This window comes from Xiphophorus hellerii, chromosome 21 (assembly GCF_003331165.1).
Source record: "Xiphophorus hellerii strain 12219 chromosome 21, Xiphophorus_hellerii-4.1, whole genome shotgun sequence".
Lineage (NCBI taxonomy): Eukaryota > Metazoa > Chordata > Actinopteri > Cyprinodontiformes > Poeciliidae > Xiphophorus > Xiphophorus hellerii.
In genome coordinates, this window is record NC_045692.1 from 16,916,992 (window position 1) to 16,932,182 (window position 15,191).

At 39.7% G+C, this 15,191-nt stretch overlaps 2 protein-coding genes across 3 annotated transcripts; one reads left to right on the forward strand and one right to left on the reverse strand.

The window, feature by feature from the left end:
• On the forward strand, positions 1 to 6,520 carry maf1b (MAF1 homolog, negative regulator of RNA polymerase III b). Its single transcript, XM_032551588.1, has 8 exons — positions 1 to 563; positions 811 to 899; positions 2,962 to 3,093; positions 3,180 to 3,342; positions 3,424 to 3,545; positions 3,626 to 3,745; positions 4,310 to 4,402; positions 4,497 to 6,520. The coding sequence occupies exons 2-8, from the start codon at positions 817 to 819 to the stop codon at positions 4,519 to 4,521; spliced, it is 738 nt and encodes a 245-aa protein (XP_032407479.1). The 5' UTR covers positions 1 to 563; positions 811 to 816; the 3' UTR covers positions 4,522 to 6,520.
• A 145-nt stretch (positions 6,521 to 6,665) lies between these two features.
• On the reverse strand, positions 6,666 to 15,129 carry arl8 (ADP-ribosylation factor-like 8). Of its 2 annotated transcripts, XM_032551590.1 has the most exons (6): positions 14,789 to 15,129; positions 11,015 to 11,075; positions 10,774 to 10,921; positions 9,219 to 9,302; positions 8,938 to 9,089; positions 6,666 to 7,928 (listed from the first exon to the last, which is right to left on the reverse strand). In XM_032551590.1, the coding sequence occupies exons 1-6, from the start codon at positions 14,832 to 14,834 to the stop codon at positions 7,880 to 7,882; spliced, it is 540 nt and encodes a 179-aa protein (XP_032407481.1). In that variant the 5' UTR covers positions 14,835 to 15,129; the 3' UTR covers positions 6,666 to 7,879. The 2 variants fall into 2 exon arrangements, with proteins under 2 accessions (XP_032407481.1, XP_032407480.1); XM_032551589.1 differs by lacking the exon at positions 14,789 to 15,129 and having other exon boundaries at positions 11,015 to 11,711.
• Positions 15,130 to 15,191: the final 62 nt, after the last annotated feature.

The window sequence follows — 15,191 nt, forward strand, 5'->3', positions numbered from 1 at the left end:
AACACGTACAGTAGATCCTGTTGTTTTGGTGAGAACAGAGCGGTTGTTGAAGGTTATCGATACACAGCACAAACAGCATTCAGTTGTGATTTTTTTTATTAATAGGCTCAGTAGCTTTTTTGCTGCTTTTCTGATCGAGTCGCTGAGAAAAGAGCGACTTGATCCCCCCGACACAGATCGTTTTGTAAAATCAGGTCGAAAGGGATGCCGCTGCAGATAGACTCCGACGGACCCCAACTGTCTCTGGATTTAATCTCGTCGCATTTAATCGGGAAGAGCAGCTTCTCTATAAACTTAAAGAGCCTCAGAACATCTCCCGCTCGACCGAGTGTTTCTGTAAGATACCAAAGCTCAAGTTCACGGTATTAGTTTCGCGTTGAGGCGAAGACCGAAGAATAAATATTCAAGCTAGCAGCTAGCGTTAGCTGGTAGAAAAAAAAACAAAGCGCGGATCGTTAATCCTCGTGAACCGCTTTGACAAAAGAGGTCAGTTTCTAACGGCGCAGTCGACTGCTACGAGGTTAAAGCTTTTTATCTCTGCCTGTGTGGAAGATAATTTGTTGGTAAGTGAATTAAAATCGATGTGTTGAACCAGGAAGACTGTGTGTGGGGGAGGGGCAGTGTTTTCTGTTAGAGGAAATAGTGTTTTGGTCTGTAATTTACCCAAGAGGGGCGCTGCTGCGCAGTTCTGTCTTCTTGTTCGAGTTTCTTTTTCTGTTTACTTTATCGGCACTATTTGTGAATAGAAGTGTGCTTGTTAATTTATATAAGGTTTATAATGTCATCTTAATGTATTTTTTTCTACCCCAGGTTGCCATGAAGCTGTTGGAAAACTCCAGCTTTGAAGCCCTCAGCTCCCGGCTGTGTGTGGAAACAGGGGAGTCCCGTATCCTCGGCAGGTAAATCCCTTCTGTAGTAATGCTTCAGCCCTTCAGTGTGGAAGTGGTGACTGAATATGAGTGATTATTTGTGTAAGAAGCAATATAAAGGGAAATGTTATATGATCACACTTGTCGGGGTTTTCATCACATTGCCAGAGATCAAGACTTTCAGCAGATAACAGGAAGGCTTAACAGAGTACAACTTACTTTCTGTTTTTTATCTAATTAGACCTTAAATTTGTCATTGAAAATGCTGGATTTGGAACTGTTGGGAGTTTTTTTGGAAAGTTGAGTTATGTTGTGATCCTCCACTGTGCAGTGGACACGAACATGACTAGAGCTCAACTTTGCCTTAACCATTAACCTTTTCCCAGTTTTTCCTCAACCGTTTTCCAATCGACCCTGACTCTGTTTTCTAGATGCAGAGAGTAAATCCTCATGGTTGCACTTCTAACTTCTTAGCATAAAGCATTCGGAGGAAGCAGTCTGTATTGTGCATTTCTCTTGCACAGAAAGAAAGTTTAACCTTTTTGACGTCATGGAACAGGACTGCCGGCACATACAGCGATCACTGACCTTGTGCTGAATTGGGGTAGTAAAGCTGCAGCAGCCTTCTACAGGTTACACAATTTTACTGAAGTGTTTTACTACTCTACGGGCCTACCGTACTTTCAAAGCTTGCGTTGAAAGTTCACCGATGATGTTCTTGTTATTTAGTCTGCAGACTGTAAACCATATCAGTGTGCCTCAGGTTATGCAACCCTCTCCTCCCAGCTGGGCCTTGCAGATACAGCTAAAAGGAGTGTAATTACATAAACTCCAGTGGGCTGTGTAGCTATGCAGTTTTGCTGTGTGGGCTGGTGAAACTGAGCAGTGTGGTGGCCGTGGCCTGGGTTGACGCAGATCACGGCGTTCTGTGGTTATTTTGGAGACCGTTGTTAAGCTGGCATGAGTGTTAACATACTCGTTACATGAGAGCTGAGTTCTGCTGGTGTTTCAGCCTGATTGGAGGAGTCTTTCAGCGCAGGACAGCTGTAGCGGAGAATGGATTCAAGTTCAGACAAGCTGAAGTGATTTAAGTATTTGCTTATCTGTAAAGGATTTAGGTGCAAAGGGCTTCACAAGGTAGCAGGAAAAGTAGGTTGAAGATCTCTTGCATCTGTAAATAAGTAGCTTTACCATTAATTAATGCATGAGCCCCTTCATTACACATGCATGCTGCCTACTCCTGTGTCTGAATGGCTGAGTTGTTGCCAACAGGATTCAAACAGAAGGTCAGCTGTGTTGTGTTGTGCTGGGAATACCAGTGCTGCTATTTCCACTCCGTGCTCCTTGGATGTTCCTATAATTAAAGCCGTCAGAATCTGGGAGGATCTTCACACTCGCTCTATCCTTAGCTGCAGCACCTTGTGTAACCTCAGTCAGAGTGCACGGGAGGAAAATAAACAACTGCCGTCTGCTGCCCGCTGATATCTGTCCCAGAGACATCTGACCCAGTTACGTGAGCGCAGGAGATCTTTGATGGAGACTGGCGAGGCGTTTGTGTTGCTATGGCTTCCAGAGGATATCCAGAGCTTGATAAATAGTCCAAAACACACTTAATGGATTTGATGTGATAGTAGTTAATAACAGAACTGGAAGGAAAAAGTACATGTGGCTTCCAATGTCTTAAATCCACAGGAACTCCAGGGTAACTGGTCAGAGTTGCAGAAAAGATGGATTGTGCACAAAGGCAGGACCTTTCTGAAAGAAATGTGTAAAGACCTGAAAAAACAACCAGAGCTACAATAGAAGGGTTTACAATGAAGCATATTCATTTTAGAATGGCTTAGTCAAAGTCTAGACCTAAATCCAATTGAGGATCTATGGCAAAACTTAGATATTCTTCTATAATTGCAACTTAAAGCATGTTTAGTTGGATGATAATGTTATGGCTTTCTACTTTGCAAAATGTTATGGTGCTATTATATGTCAAATCATCCAATAAATAAAAACAAACATTACAATAACAATCTTTGTTTCACATGTTTTTATTTGAAGCATTAATGATTTTTTTGTTTTTACTCCTGTTTTCCTGCAGGATTGAGAGCTACTCCTGCAAGATGGCAGGAGATGATAAACACATGTTTAAGCAGTTCTGCCAGGAGGGGGAGCCACACGTCCTGGAAGCCCTTTCTCCCCCTCAGTCCACCAGCGCCACAAGCCCCTCTCAGTGAGCACAGCAATCCAGTTCAGCAGAAATCAGAGAAAGTAACAGGGAGTATTTAAGGGATGCCGACCATTGTGTTTGTTTGGTAGGCTGGGGAAGAGCAGCGAGGACGGTGAAAACCCTCTGAGCGACAAGGTCTGCAGGAAGACTCTGTTCTACCTCATCACCACGCTCAACGAGTCCTTCAGGCCGGACTACGACTTCAGTGCCGCCCGGGCCCACGAGTTCAGCCGAGAGCCCAGCCTCAACTGGGTGAGTGCTTCTGCCGCCACAGGATGTGTGATTATTCTAAAAATACAATGGGATGTCGCTAAACTGTAGTTTTCTCCTCAGGTGGTGAACGCAGTGAACAGCAGCTTGTTCTCATCGGTGGGAGAAGAGTTCAACTCTGTAGGACCCGAGCTGTGGAACGCCATCGACCAGGAGATCAACCTGCAGAGCTGTGACATCTACAGGTCAGCATTCTGGTGGTTTACGACGCTTAAACGCACCATTCTGACAGATGGAGTCACTTTTATTTCTCCTTGTTTCTCAGCTACAACCCAGACCTTGATTCTGATCCTTTTGGTGAAGAGGGGAGCCTCTGGTCCTTCAACTACTTCTTTTACAACAAAAAACTGAAGAGGATCGTGTTCTTCACGTGTCGCTCCGTCAGGTCTGTGCCAGTAAGCATTACTTATTAAAGATGCCTCCTAGTAAAAGTTTAGTTGTTTTTTTTCTTCTTTTAAAGGGCACTCAAAACAGACCAGATTTCTTTCCGTGCATTTGGATCAATGGTGTCAGAAAAGGCACGAGATTTGAATGGATTAGGCAGAATTTTGAACAATGTAGTGGATGAATCAGAGATGAACATATTGGCCAATTTTCCTCTTATTGACTCAGATCAGTGTTTAGCAGGTTGAACAGTAAATTTTATTTTTTTTCTTTTTGCTGTACTAACTGCAAACAAAGCCAAGAATTTCCATCATTTAACTGGAACAAAAATCAGAAAGGTTTAAGCAACATTACACAGAGGATGTTGTCTAAATCGACTTGATTAGTTTCCTTCTGCCTTGTCACCAGCATGAAGGACTGAAGCTTGTTTTGTTTGGGTTTAGGTTTTATCTTTATTTGTTCAGCAACAAATTAGCAAAAAATTTTCTTAAAAAATGTATATAGTAGAGCCATGCCTAAAAATAGAACTTGCTTAAAGATTTAAAACCAATGTGATTATTTACAGTGTTCTTAGTGGCTACGGCAGAGGTTGCCTCGACAACGAGCTGGACATGGAGTTGGAGGACGAAGAAGAGATGGACGGCTTCACCGAGGAAGGGTGAGATTACTCACGGCTTAAGATGTTGTGTGTTTTTTTGTTTTTTCCCCTCATTGTTTCTTTCTCAACTAACATTTTTGAATTTCTTCCTCAGGTTCCCCAGAGCTCTGTGTGTGTAGATCCTAGATCTGCAACGTCCAAAGATCACCCGTACCCGTACTCCTGTTGTTCTTTGTCCTTTTTTGTTTAAAATCCATGGGAGTTTTGCTGCCTCATCCAAAGGCGTTTTGTTGTTTGGGACTGAAGCATGTTTGGTCGCTTTCAGTCCAACGGCGAACTCTGCGGCCACAAAGTGGTGGACGTTTTAGTGAAGGCACCCCACCGCAACAAGAAGTTCCTTTTATCACCCACAATGTATAATTTTTGACCGGTGGGCTCTTCTCTACATGTTTTGTTTCTCCCAAAGACTTTGTCAAGGGCGCTTGAGCAGAAGTGGATTTATGGCAGAGAAAGATGCAAAAGACTGCCAGAGAGTTTGGTTTGTTCCTAATAGACAGGGAAGTTCAGATTACACCAGCACCAGTGACGACAAACATTTAAGTCCATCTCTGGACTGAGCTGAGTTGATTGGAAGGCAGAGAGGCCTGAATGGACAGCTGGCTTTGTGTCTTCAATGTCTTTTTATGTGTGAAAGTGATGTTACTGTGAAATGTTTGACATCCTAAAAACCCTTTTTATTACTGAAATGTTATCTTATGGTAGGTATTTACTGCAAGTTCTCATCTGTACCTGTTCTGACACTGAGGGGTTTGCATCTAGGCTGCAGCTTGGACAACATATCGGCTTTTATTAGACGTTCACTGATATACACTTGTAATATTTTGGATTGAGTTTATTTTAACGCTCCATTCCTCAGTGTGTGTTCCTGCTGTTTTTTTCATTTGTTCATTGCCTCATTGCAGTGCTTCTTTAACAAGTGAATGTGTAGTAAATTTTTTAGAGTACAGGTTAGACATTTCAAAAACTGCACGGCTACTTTTACGTTCATTAAAAGACGGGATGCGTCCGGTGTCCTTTTAAGACTACTGTGCCTTGTTTTGATTGGCCAGTGGTACAGATCCTAATAAATCGGTGTTTATATCCCAACAGCCTGAATTTCTTCTCCCACAACAGAACTGGAACAATGGAAGGTTTAGCCTCTAGATTTATCTGGGAATGAAGTCAAAAGGTTAATTATACAGTAAATATTTATTTTGATTACTATGGTTTACAGGTAATGAACATCTCCCAATTGTTTTTTGTATATTTGTTTTAATAGTATAAATGAAATATAATTTAAACTGTTTATGCAATCATAGTAAGTGCTTAATATTAAACCATAAAAAGTCATAACATAATGAAGCGGACCGTGATATCTTGGCATGTTAATTTAAAGTTTAGTGGAAGGAAACAATAACTTGCATTGCATAATCTTCTAGTCTTGTAAGAAACTAGTTTGGGGTTTTTATGAGAATCTCTAAAATGACCTGTAATAGTTTTTGAATGTAATTTTAAATAATATGCACCTCTGTGTTGCAAATAGTGCATAAAATATTATTCACTGATATTTTGAGAAAATGTTCTCAATGTTAAGGTACTAATATATTCAGGCTGTTGGAATGTCACTGGAGTAGATTCACACACCTGACAGAGGATGGTGCACAGAACAATGAAAGTGTTAAGTATTGTGGCATGAAAGATGTGGGTGAAACAGCCAACCCAACAAATCTCATCGCACCACTGATTCAGTTGTTTTTACCTCAACAGCTGCTTGTAAAAATTAATGATGAATCCCTGGGAATAAGCCAGGTTGGATCATATTTTATAGATGCATCATTTGACATCTCTATCAGCTACATGGATGAAGTAGGTGTTTATCACACATGCTGGTGGAGCTGAGCAAAACTGTTTTGATTTTGGCATTTTCCAACTCTGGGTAGTTTTGAGAAAAGGTTATTCCCAGACTTTATTCCTTAAAATATGCTTTTTGTTTAATCTCTTCCCTCCTTTTCCATCCTGCCCACATCTTTTCCCTACAATTCCTTGTGTCCTACCTCTTTGTACTCTAGTTTCTAGTGCACCTCCATATGTAAAGTGTACCCACCTTAGAAATATCTGCCATTAAACTCTGTACTTCAATGTGATATTTGAAACGGATAATTATGAAAATTGAGTCTTAAAAAGGAAAGACTCAGGAACCCTCTATTGTCTAAACTGCACCTATCTGGAACGCTAACTGATGTACCGACAGATGACTTGACCTCTTCAAAGGATGACAGAGCACTTGTTCAAAAACAACTGTTTAATGAAAAAACAAATGCAGTACATGATGGAGACGAGATGTCACCACAGCATGTGACCCGTTTCCTTGCTTTGTGAGCTCCAGCTGGAAGCCTCACTGCCGCAGAGTTAACAGGTGCATGGTTCAACTTCCTGTTTATCTGGCCGCCTGACGACTCAGGCTCACTGTAAGCCATGCGCCTCCAAATATGGCCACGCCTGAACTTGTACAACAAGTTCTCAAAGTGGCACGTGCATAGATGTGATGGTAAAGGATTCATTTGACAAGCCGGAAGAGGAAAAGAATCAGGCAGACTAGAGAGGTTGAGTTAAGGCTGAACATCAAGTACCAGAGCTGAAACATCAAGTCGGTGGGACACCGAACCTTGCGGTGCAAGCAGTTCATGAGCGACAGTTTCCTCTAAACGCTTGGCACCTGTTTCATAGTGGCTTCTGCTGATCCCTTTGTTTAAATTGTACAAAAACAGTTCAAGAGAAAGATTGAGTAAAATAAGCCTACAAACTAACCTCTTATTCACTAAAATCACTATAGAGCAAAACTAAAATAACTCAATGCATCGTTTATAAAATGCTGAGAAATACTGTTAAAACCAAGCTTCCACTTGCAGTCCAATTGATGTTTAAGTGATTTTCCATCTTCCAAATTTAGCATGTCAACATTGGCTGGATCATTTATGGCATAAAAGAAAAAAAACAGGTTGGTTTAAAAACTCCAAATGAATGAGAGACATGATGACTGTAACTTATGAACCTGAAACAAAATGTAACAAACATCTGTGCTTAGAATGAGAACCAAATAAAACATTATTGTGTCAAATTAATAGAACATCTTAGTGTGAATATAATCATTGGAGCTGCTTTCATAATACTGTGTAACTCCTCCGTTTAACCTGAAGAAAGCTGCACCATATTAAAGTTCCCTTAAAGTACTCAGCTTGATGAGATGTAACGCGACATGATATGTATGTAGTGTAAATTGTCCTTGACTGACAACCTTCTTCGCAGTCTTTGTTTTTGCTCCGACTCCACAAAATGATTTTGTGGTGGTCCGTCGGCGGTGCTGCCTCTTGTTGTGTCAACATCAACAACATCTTGTTTTTTTGAAGAAAAAAAATGAAGCCAGTAAGGACAAAAATGGTGTGCCACCTCATTAGGGAGAGGTGCAGGTAGTCAGGCATTGATGGCAGGACAGGGGGGCTATCTGAGTCCAGCTCTGGAGGTCATCCATTCAAGGCCTTGACATAAACTGGAACAAAGAAGAGGTGTAATGAGATTCAAGACCCAAAGCCCACAGAGAACTTTATTTTCAGACACCTTTAGCTGCTTATAACAATGCTAGCATCTTGACTTGACTCACGCATAAACGTTCAAGTTCAAAGAAACTGTTTAGTGAAAAAAGCGACACCTGGTGGCTAACAGCTCTTCTAGCAAGACAGATTCAAAGGCCTGCAGATCAGCCCAAAATTCAACCTAAATCTGCCACAGGTCTGAGTAAAGTGATCTTAACTTAATCACCAGAATTAGGAGTTGAATCTGTGGATGAGGTTTAAGTTTACAGTGATGGAAAGACGCAAGAGTCACTTTCACATGTTTTCACAATTCCAATGGAAACGTGGAACAACTGGCCAACAAAGCAAATAAATTTTTTTAAAATAAATATGTTTTTTTTTTTTTTACATCATTTTAGAAAACAACATTTTGGATGAATTAAAACTATAAATCTACCACAAGTATAAAAAATGTGGACTTGGTTGTAGTTTTGAAAGTCACTCTGCAACAGCTAAAATCTTCTTAACCTTGAATTTATTTTTTTAACATGAAATGTATTTTTGGGATTTTATGCGATAGTAGTACAATTGAATGGAAAACATATATCTTTCAAAATGTTCTACAAACAAAAGCCTGTAAATCCGGTAAGATTAGTTTGAGAGTGTCGGAATATCAAATTTCAAGTTTCCCCACAGATTCTCAGGAATGGACGCTGGTCCATTTTCACACAATACTTTCACTGTAGCCCTGGCTATATGCTGCTTAGGGTTGTCCTGCTGAGAGATGAGCCCAGCATCTCCAGAACGGAATTTTATTTAGTGGCGTCATTCTAAAAAGGGGCTGAATGTGTACTATGACTGTGTGAATTTATCAAACAAATAAGAAAAAGAACATGCATCACTTTTTTTCTATTCCATTTTCTGAACAGAAGGAGAGATTTTAATCAATCATCTGGTATTGGTTTGTAAACCAGTAGAGCGTCTCACCCCTCTCCTGTCAGAGCGCAGCAGGACTGAATGTGCCAGGGATGGTCTTTGATGGAGCTCAGGGTGAGGTATTTGGAGATCTCCGCTGCCGACATGCAGTCCTTCATGTCCTGCTTGTTGGCGAATATTAACACAGCTGCTTTCCGCAAGTCCTGAGGGGACAATTCAGAGAACAATGCAGCTTAAATCACATCTTCTGACCTGCACGTTCTTGACAATGGTGCAACTATGGCACAGAAATGACAAAGTGAAGCTTATTTTCGTCCTGAAGCGTCGCCCACCTCGTGAGCCAACATCCTGTAGAGCTCCTCTTTAGAGATGGCCAGTCTCTCCCTGTCGGTGCTGTCCACCACCAGAATAATGAACTGCAGAGACAAAAAAAAAGAAAAGAAAATCACAGAGAGACTTTTAAAGGAATTAAATGCAACACGATAGGTGGGCATATCCAATCGTTCTGACCCCTAAGCCAAAAACCTCTTCTGAATGAGAAATAGGAGCCTTCAATGACCGGAGACCAAAGAAATGTTTTGTCTGGAAAGAGGCAGCACTAAAATCAAATCGACTCTAGCGGAAGTTGCAAATGGGCTGACATGGTGTATTTAACATGTAAATATCACACCAATCATGAGCAGGTGGTCACATGACTACTTGACTTGCACAAAGAGATGGACACATTCAGGATGCAATAGGCAATCTAGAAAAACTTCAACCTAAATAAGTTCATATAAAAGGATTCTCTGTGCTGATTTGAAAATCCTTGCATTTGTTTTTAAGCCTCTTTAATATGAAAGAGGAACAAGGATATTCTCTGTTGACCTTGCTCATTCAAAAATAAAAAAAAATTGCAATTAGTAGATGAAACATAAGTGCTACCAGGCCACACCGATATCAGCACACTTGTTTTCTTTTTATTCCTTTTTTGTAAAGGGATAAAACATAAATTATCTAAATAAGACAATAGAGATGGTTTTACTCCACTGTAGTTTTATTTTAACATAAACCTGAAAGTATTTTAGGAAAAAACAAAAACTTAAAGCTGTTGATTTAGACACCTAAAGTGAAATCAGAAACTGCTCAAATTAGTATTGGTAGCGTAAAGTTTCACCAAAACTGGGCACTCAAAAGCAACAATAAAACTCTTGATCAACAAGCTTCCAATTTTTGTGCAGTTACAGTTTTTATTAACTTAATGTTTAGTTTAAAAAAATAAATGAAATAAGTAAATAAAAGAAGGAGTTCCAGTTTCCTTTAGGCTCCTTCAGAACCGCTGTAATACAGACTGCTACAGGAGATCCCTCCTGCCCACAACCATCAGCATCTACAATAATGCTGAAGAAACTTGGATAATACAAGTTACAAAAACATTTAATTATTCTTTAGGATTAAAGTATTTTTAATTGAATTCACAATAGCCATAAAAGAACATGCTAATCTTCAGCTTTAAAATGTTGTCACTGATAAGGACAAAGATCAGAATATTTTTCAGAAATGATGCACCAAGATGTAATAAAAGCTTTTGTTAAATGACTCCCATCATGAGAGAAGTGTTGGTGGCGTTTCAGCATTGTTCCCAACACATCTGCCTCTCCTGTTCATTTTTTTTGTCCTTTTATATCCTAAGTATTGCGGCAGCTGACCCCAACTTTGCCTCTCAGACAGACTCCTTTGTGATAAAGCTAACCCAGCTGACATCAGCGACCCCTGCTGCAGTCTGAGCTCTGAATGAACGCACCAGCTGCCACTCAGGAGACGGAACATGGAAAATAAAAACCCAAGACAAAAGTGCTGGGAAAAAGTTTGGAACAATGCTGACCTAAAACGTAACGTGGTTCTCACCTCTGTGTTGGAGTAATAGGTGTTCCAGGAGGACCTCAGCGATTCCTGTCCACCTATGTCCCACATGAGGAAGTGGGTGTTCTTCACCACTATTTCCTCCACATTACTCCCAATGGTGGGCGATGTATGAACAACCTCATTCATCAGACTATACAATAATTAAAAAAAAAAGTTAAAGAACCTAAGAGCAGTGGAAAAAATTAGTTTATGTTTTCAGGATGGTTTCAAAGATTGTACTTACAATTGGTAAAGGATGGTGGTTTTCCCCGCATTGTCCAGACCCACAATAATCACCTTGTGCTCTGAGACAAAAACAGTTAACCAGGATTTTTTTATGATCTGAGGAAAGACACAAACTGCACAGTTTACTGTAACAGCACTGCGTGGCAGAGAGGAGTGGAAAAAACAACTAAACGTGATGTTTTCAGTCAACACAAAGCACCCCCGACACCCACAGCAGCACATTTTAAAAAAATAATCACTCTCTGAACTTCCTGTCTCAGTTTTCCCTGACATCACTTCTTACCATTCATAAGAACTACAGGGAGTATTTAGGCTGAATGAACACAGTAATGGAGCCAACATGAACATTTTTGTTCCTCTGAGTCGAGGAGGGAAGGAAGTTCTGCTGGTCTCGCTTTGCAGGATATACATTGTGTATTGCTTCCTTCATGGCCTGCTACCATGTGTTGATGACAAGCAATGAAATTTGTGCACGAACACAAAATCTCTTACCTGCTGTTTTATAAAACTAAGACACTAAGACGGGAACAGATTTTATTCTCATCTTTGACTATTTTCCAGTCTCTGATTGAAGTATTCCCCTGAACTCCCTAAACTCTCATATTTTCCTATGTTGGAACCACAAACTTGGACTTTGTATTTTATGTGAAAAAATACAAACTAGTGAAAATTTAAGTGGAAAGAAAAAATATATATATATATACATTTAAAAAAAACGAAAAAAAAAAAGTCTTTTTTTTTTTTTTAAATCAGGAGGGTGAACCCCTTTCAAAGTCTCAAATTTTTTCTTGACTCTTGAAGTTCCCTTGACTCTCAGTGTTGTCCTGTATTTAGCTTTATCCATCTCCTGATTAAGTGGGACCCCACAGAATGATGCTACCACCACTGTGTGGATGTTGTGTTCTGAATGTGCAAAACAAAAGTTCAGCTTTGAGCCAGAGCACCTTCTTTACACGCTTCTGTATATGGCATGTCAAAAGCTGCAAACAGAAATTGTTTTTTTTTTTTTTTACCCCAACAATTGTGTTTTCCTTTTCCACACAGTCCATATTTATGAAGAATTGCCCTGTTAACATATCCTATAAGTTGTGAATACTGCAGCTTTTCTTATATGCTTCTCGGACTACAGCACAGCTGTACCCTTGTTCTGCTGTACTCATATGTTTGGGATATCGTTTCTAGAAACCTAATCCTGCTTTAAACTTCACTAAAACTTTATCCTTTATAAACACGGCTAATCTGTGTGTAGTGTACAGTCTAAATAACAATACAAAAATGAAATATAATCACTGCTCTTAGATGATATTTATTATGGCAATTTAAAATAAAAAGCTGCAACACAAAACTATGAAATTTAATAGCCCTTGTAAAGACAACCTCACAAATGTTCAAACTGTAGTAACTAATGGCAAATTCTTTGAGATACTCACCATGCAGTTAAGCTCATGTCTCTCCCAAAGAAAGCTCAATTAAGAATGTAATCTATGCATTAACTATGTGGAGTTTTCTGTTTATGCTACACAAAGAGTTCCTGTCCGTTCTTAGCCAATGCAAATTGATTAATCTTGCTTCCATGCCATCTAAACTCAATGTGTTGCCTTCTTTAAGCATGCTGTGTGGGAGTTATTTTAAGAATCCAGTCTAGTAAAATATTTTCCTTCAGGCACTTTGATTTAGTTCAGTCGCACGTATCTACTCTTGTTCTCACCTCCATTTCTTTTATTTTCTGTGGAACCACCAAAAAAGAAGCAGACAATATCTTTGCAGCAGAGTTTCAGAGAATCTGTAATGGTTTCATGTGAAAGCTTTGTGTGCGCGTGGCCATGTTTCCAGTCAGTCTAGTCAACAAGTTAAGGTCTCGCAACATAACTTTATTGTTTATGGTTAATCTGGAAATTTCTAAGCATTTTAATTGACCCCAGGTTCATTAAAGCAGCTCAGAGTAATATTGCTTTTATTTCCCCAATACACACAATAAAACAACTCAACTCAATCATCAAAATATTACTAAATGTAGAAACTAACTATTTTGCAAAAATGAAACCACTACCGATGCAAGTTACTGATTAGTTCATCTAAAGTTGACTAATCATATCGATCAACTAACAATTAACCAATAAGCGACCATTTAAAACAACAAAAAAACCAGATGTTTCTCTTGTATGGAGAGGATCAACCGTCTTTCCGGAAAACAACAAGGGCTAAATTTTCATAATATGCTCAATTAAAAAAACCAAAAAAAACCCGACATTGTGAAACTTAAGGTGCTTGTCAAGTGTTTATATTTCAAAACAGAGCCACATAAAGTGCATCTTGCATCCTATACTAACTGACAGTTTATCTTTCCCATTCTGGTATGGTGGTCAAACTACAGCACTAAAAGAAGGTCTAAGCAAAAGTTATTAATTGATTGAAAATAATTTTGATCTTATAAACCAATAATCAACAATTAATCACAAGTCAATTGTCTACATCCCTAGAAACCCCCTCCCCCACCCCCAAAATAGTCAATTTGCAGTAGTTCTTATAAAATTGGAGAGTAATTAGATTTCAGTTTTCTTCAAGGTCAAATAACATGACCAATATAAGAACTATAAAAATACCCACTTCATCATTGCCATGATCTAAAGTCACAAGAATCACGGAATATTGTTTTTTTTTTTATTTTGTTCTATTTTAAAATGATGCAGCTTTAACAAGCTGATCTTAACTGGGTAAGTCGTTGAGGAACTTAGCAGGCGGCCGCAGTCAGATTAACACACATACTGCTTTTAGATTGCCAACTGTCGCATTGTAACAGTGGTACTTGATGAGTGGGACACCTTTAGTTTCCACACCATTACTGTTTGTGTTTTTCCATACTGTAAATATTTCCTAGTAGGACTGAATATCTTGATAAGTGAAGGAAGAGTGTAGAAGATCACCAGCAGCGGGCCAGTGGGCAGGTAGGGGGAAATGTTGTGTTATGTTATCTTCCATAGAAGTAATAGACAGCGTAGGTCACTCTGGTATCACATAAAAAGGACAAGGCTCAAGTCATCTTCAATTAAACATTGTTCTTTATTATAAAACCACGGTCCTTCTTTAGAAAATAACAGGTTTAGGGCTTGGCCACACCACAATGAACTATGTAATAACGTGTGAGCAAAGTTTTAAAAGACTTCATAAAAAAAAAAGTTGTACAGTGTGCCGTTATACACAGCTAATATACAGGTATCATCGTCACTGGGAGGATCTTGGAGTTTCTATCTTTTATGTCAACTTTTTCGGGCCAGGAAAAGCATTTCAAAACTTCTATAAAACCATGTACTATCCATTTTTCGATGGAGTGGAGCACTGTAGAAAATTTTATCTAGCTCATCAAACTCTTAGAAAGCCCATGATAAGTTATGCAATGCTTTGTGTCCTGGTTAGTGAACTAAAGCTGATTGACAAACTGGATAAACTGAGGCAGGCTCTCTTACTTAATGTAATTATGTCGTCCACTAGGTGATAAACAGATTAAGCACCGCAGTGGTGGCTCGGATAGACACATTGAGAGTTTTAGTTGTTGTTTTGTCATTCAACCCGAACAAAGAAGAGGACAACTCAGAGCCGAAGAGATGCGTGGCGAGATAATTCACCCCTTCATCTGTTGTTGCGGCTCTTGCTGCTCACTTCAAGCTAACGGGCTTCCATCATCTCCGGTAGACTTGAGCTCGCAGTGAACCGTAACAGTGTCATTGCTATTTTTTTTTATTTTTTTTTTAAAATCTCCAAACACGACACCTACCTTGGTTGCAGAAGTAGCTCCACAGTTTTGCGAAAATCAGGCCCATCGTTCTGATCGGTTTCGGGGTGGTCGACTAACAGCAGCCCTTTAGCTTCTCTCCGCTCCGTGCTTGTCCACACCGTGCGGCGGCGGTCCGAGCTTGGCTGCGGTAGCTAAGAGTAACTGCACATTTTCTCTACGACAAAGCGCCTTCCCAAAAACAAAGACTCCATGCGCGTCCGTTTCTTTAAAATATACCCAACGACAGGGTATGCAAGACACGAAATGCAAGACACAACAAATCGGACAAAAGGCTGTTAAACGGGACGATACGTCCACACAGCTGGGTAGGACTTCTGCCAGTTAGCTGCTCACAGAAGAGCAATCGCGACTATTCGCTTATAAGCGTGTTACGTAATGACGT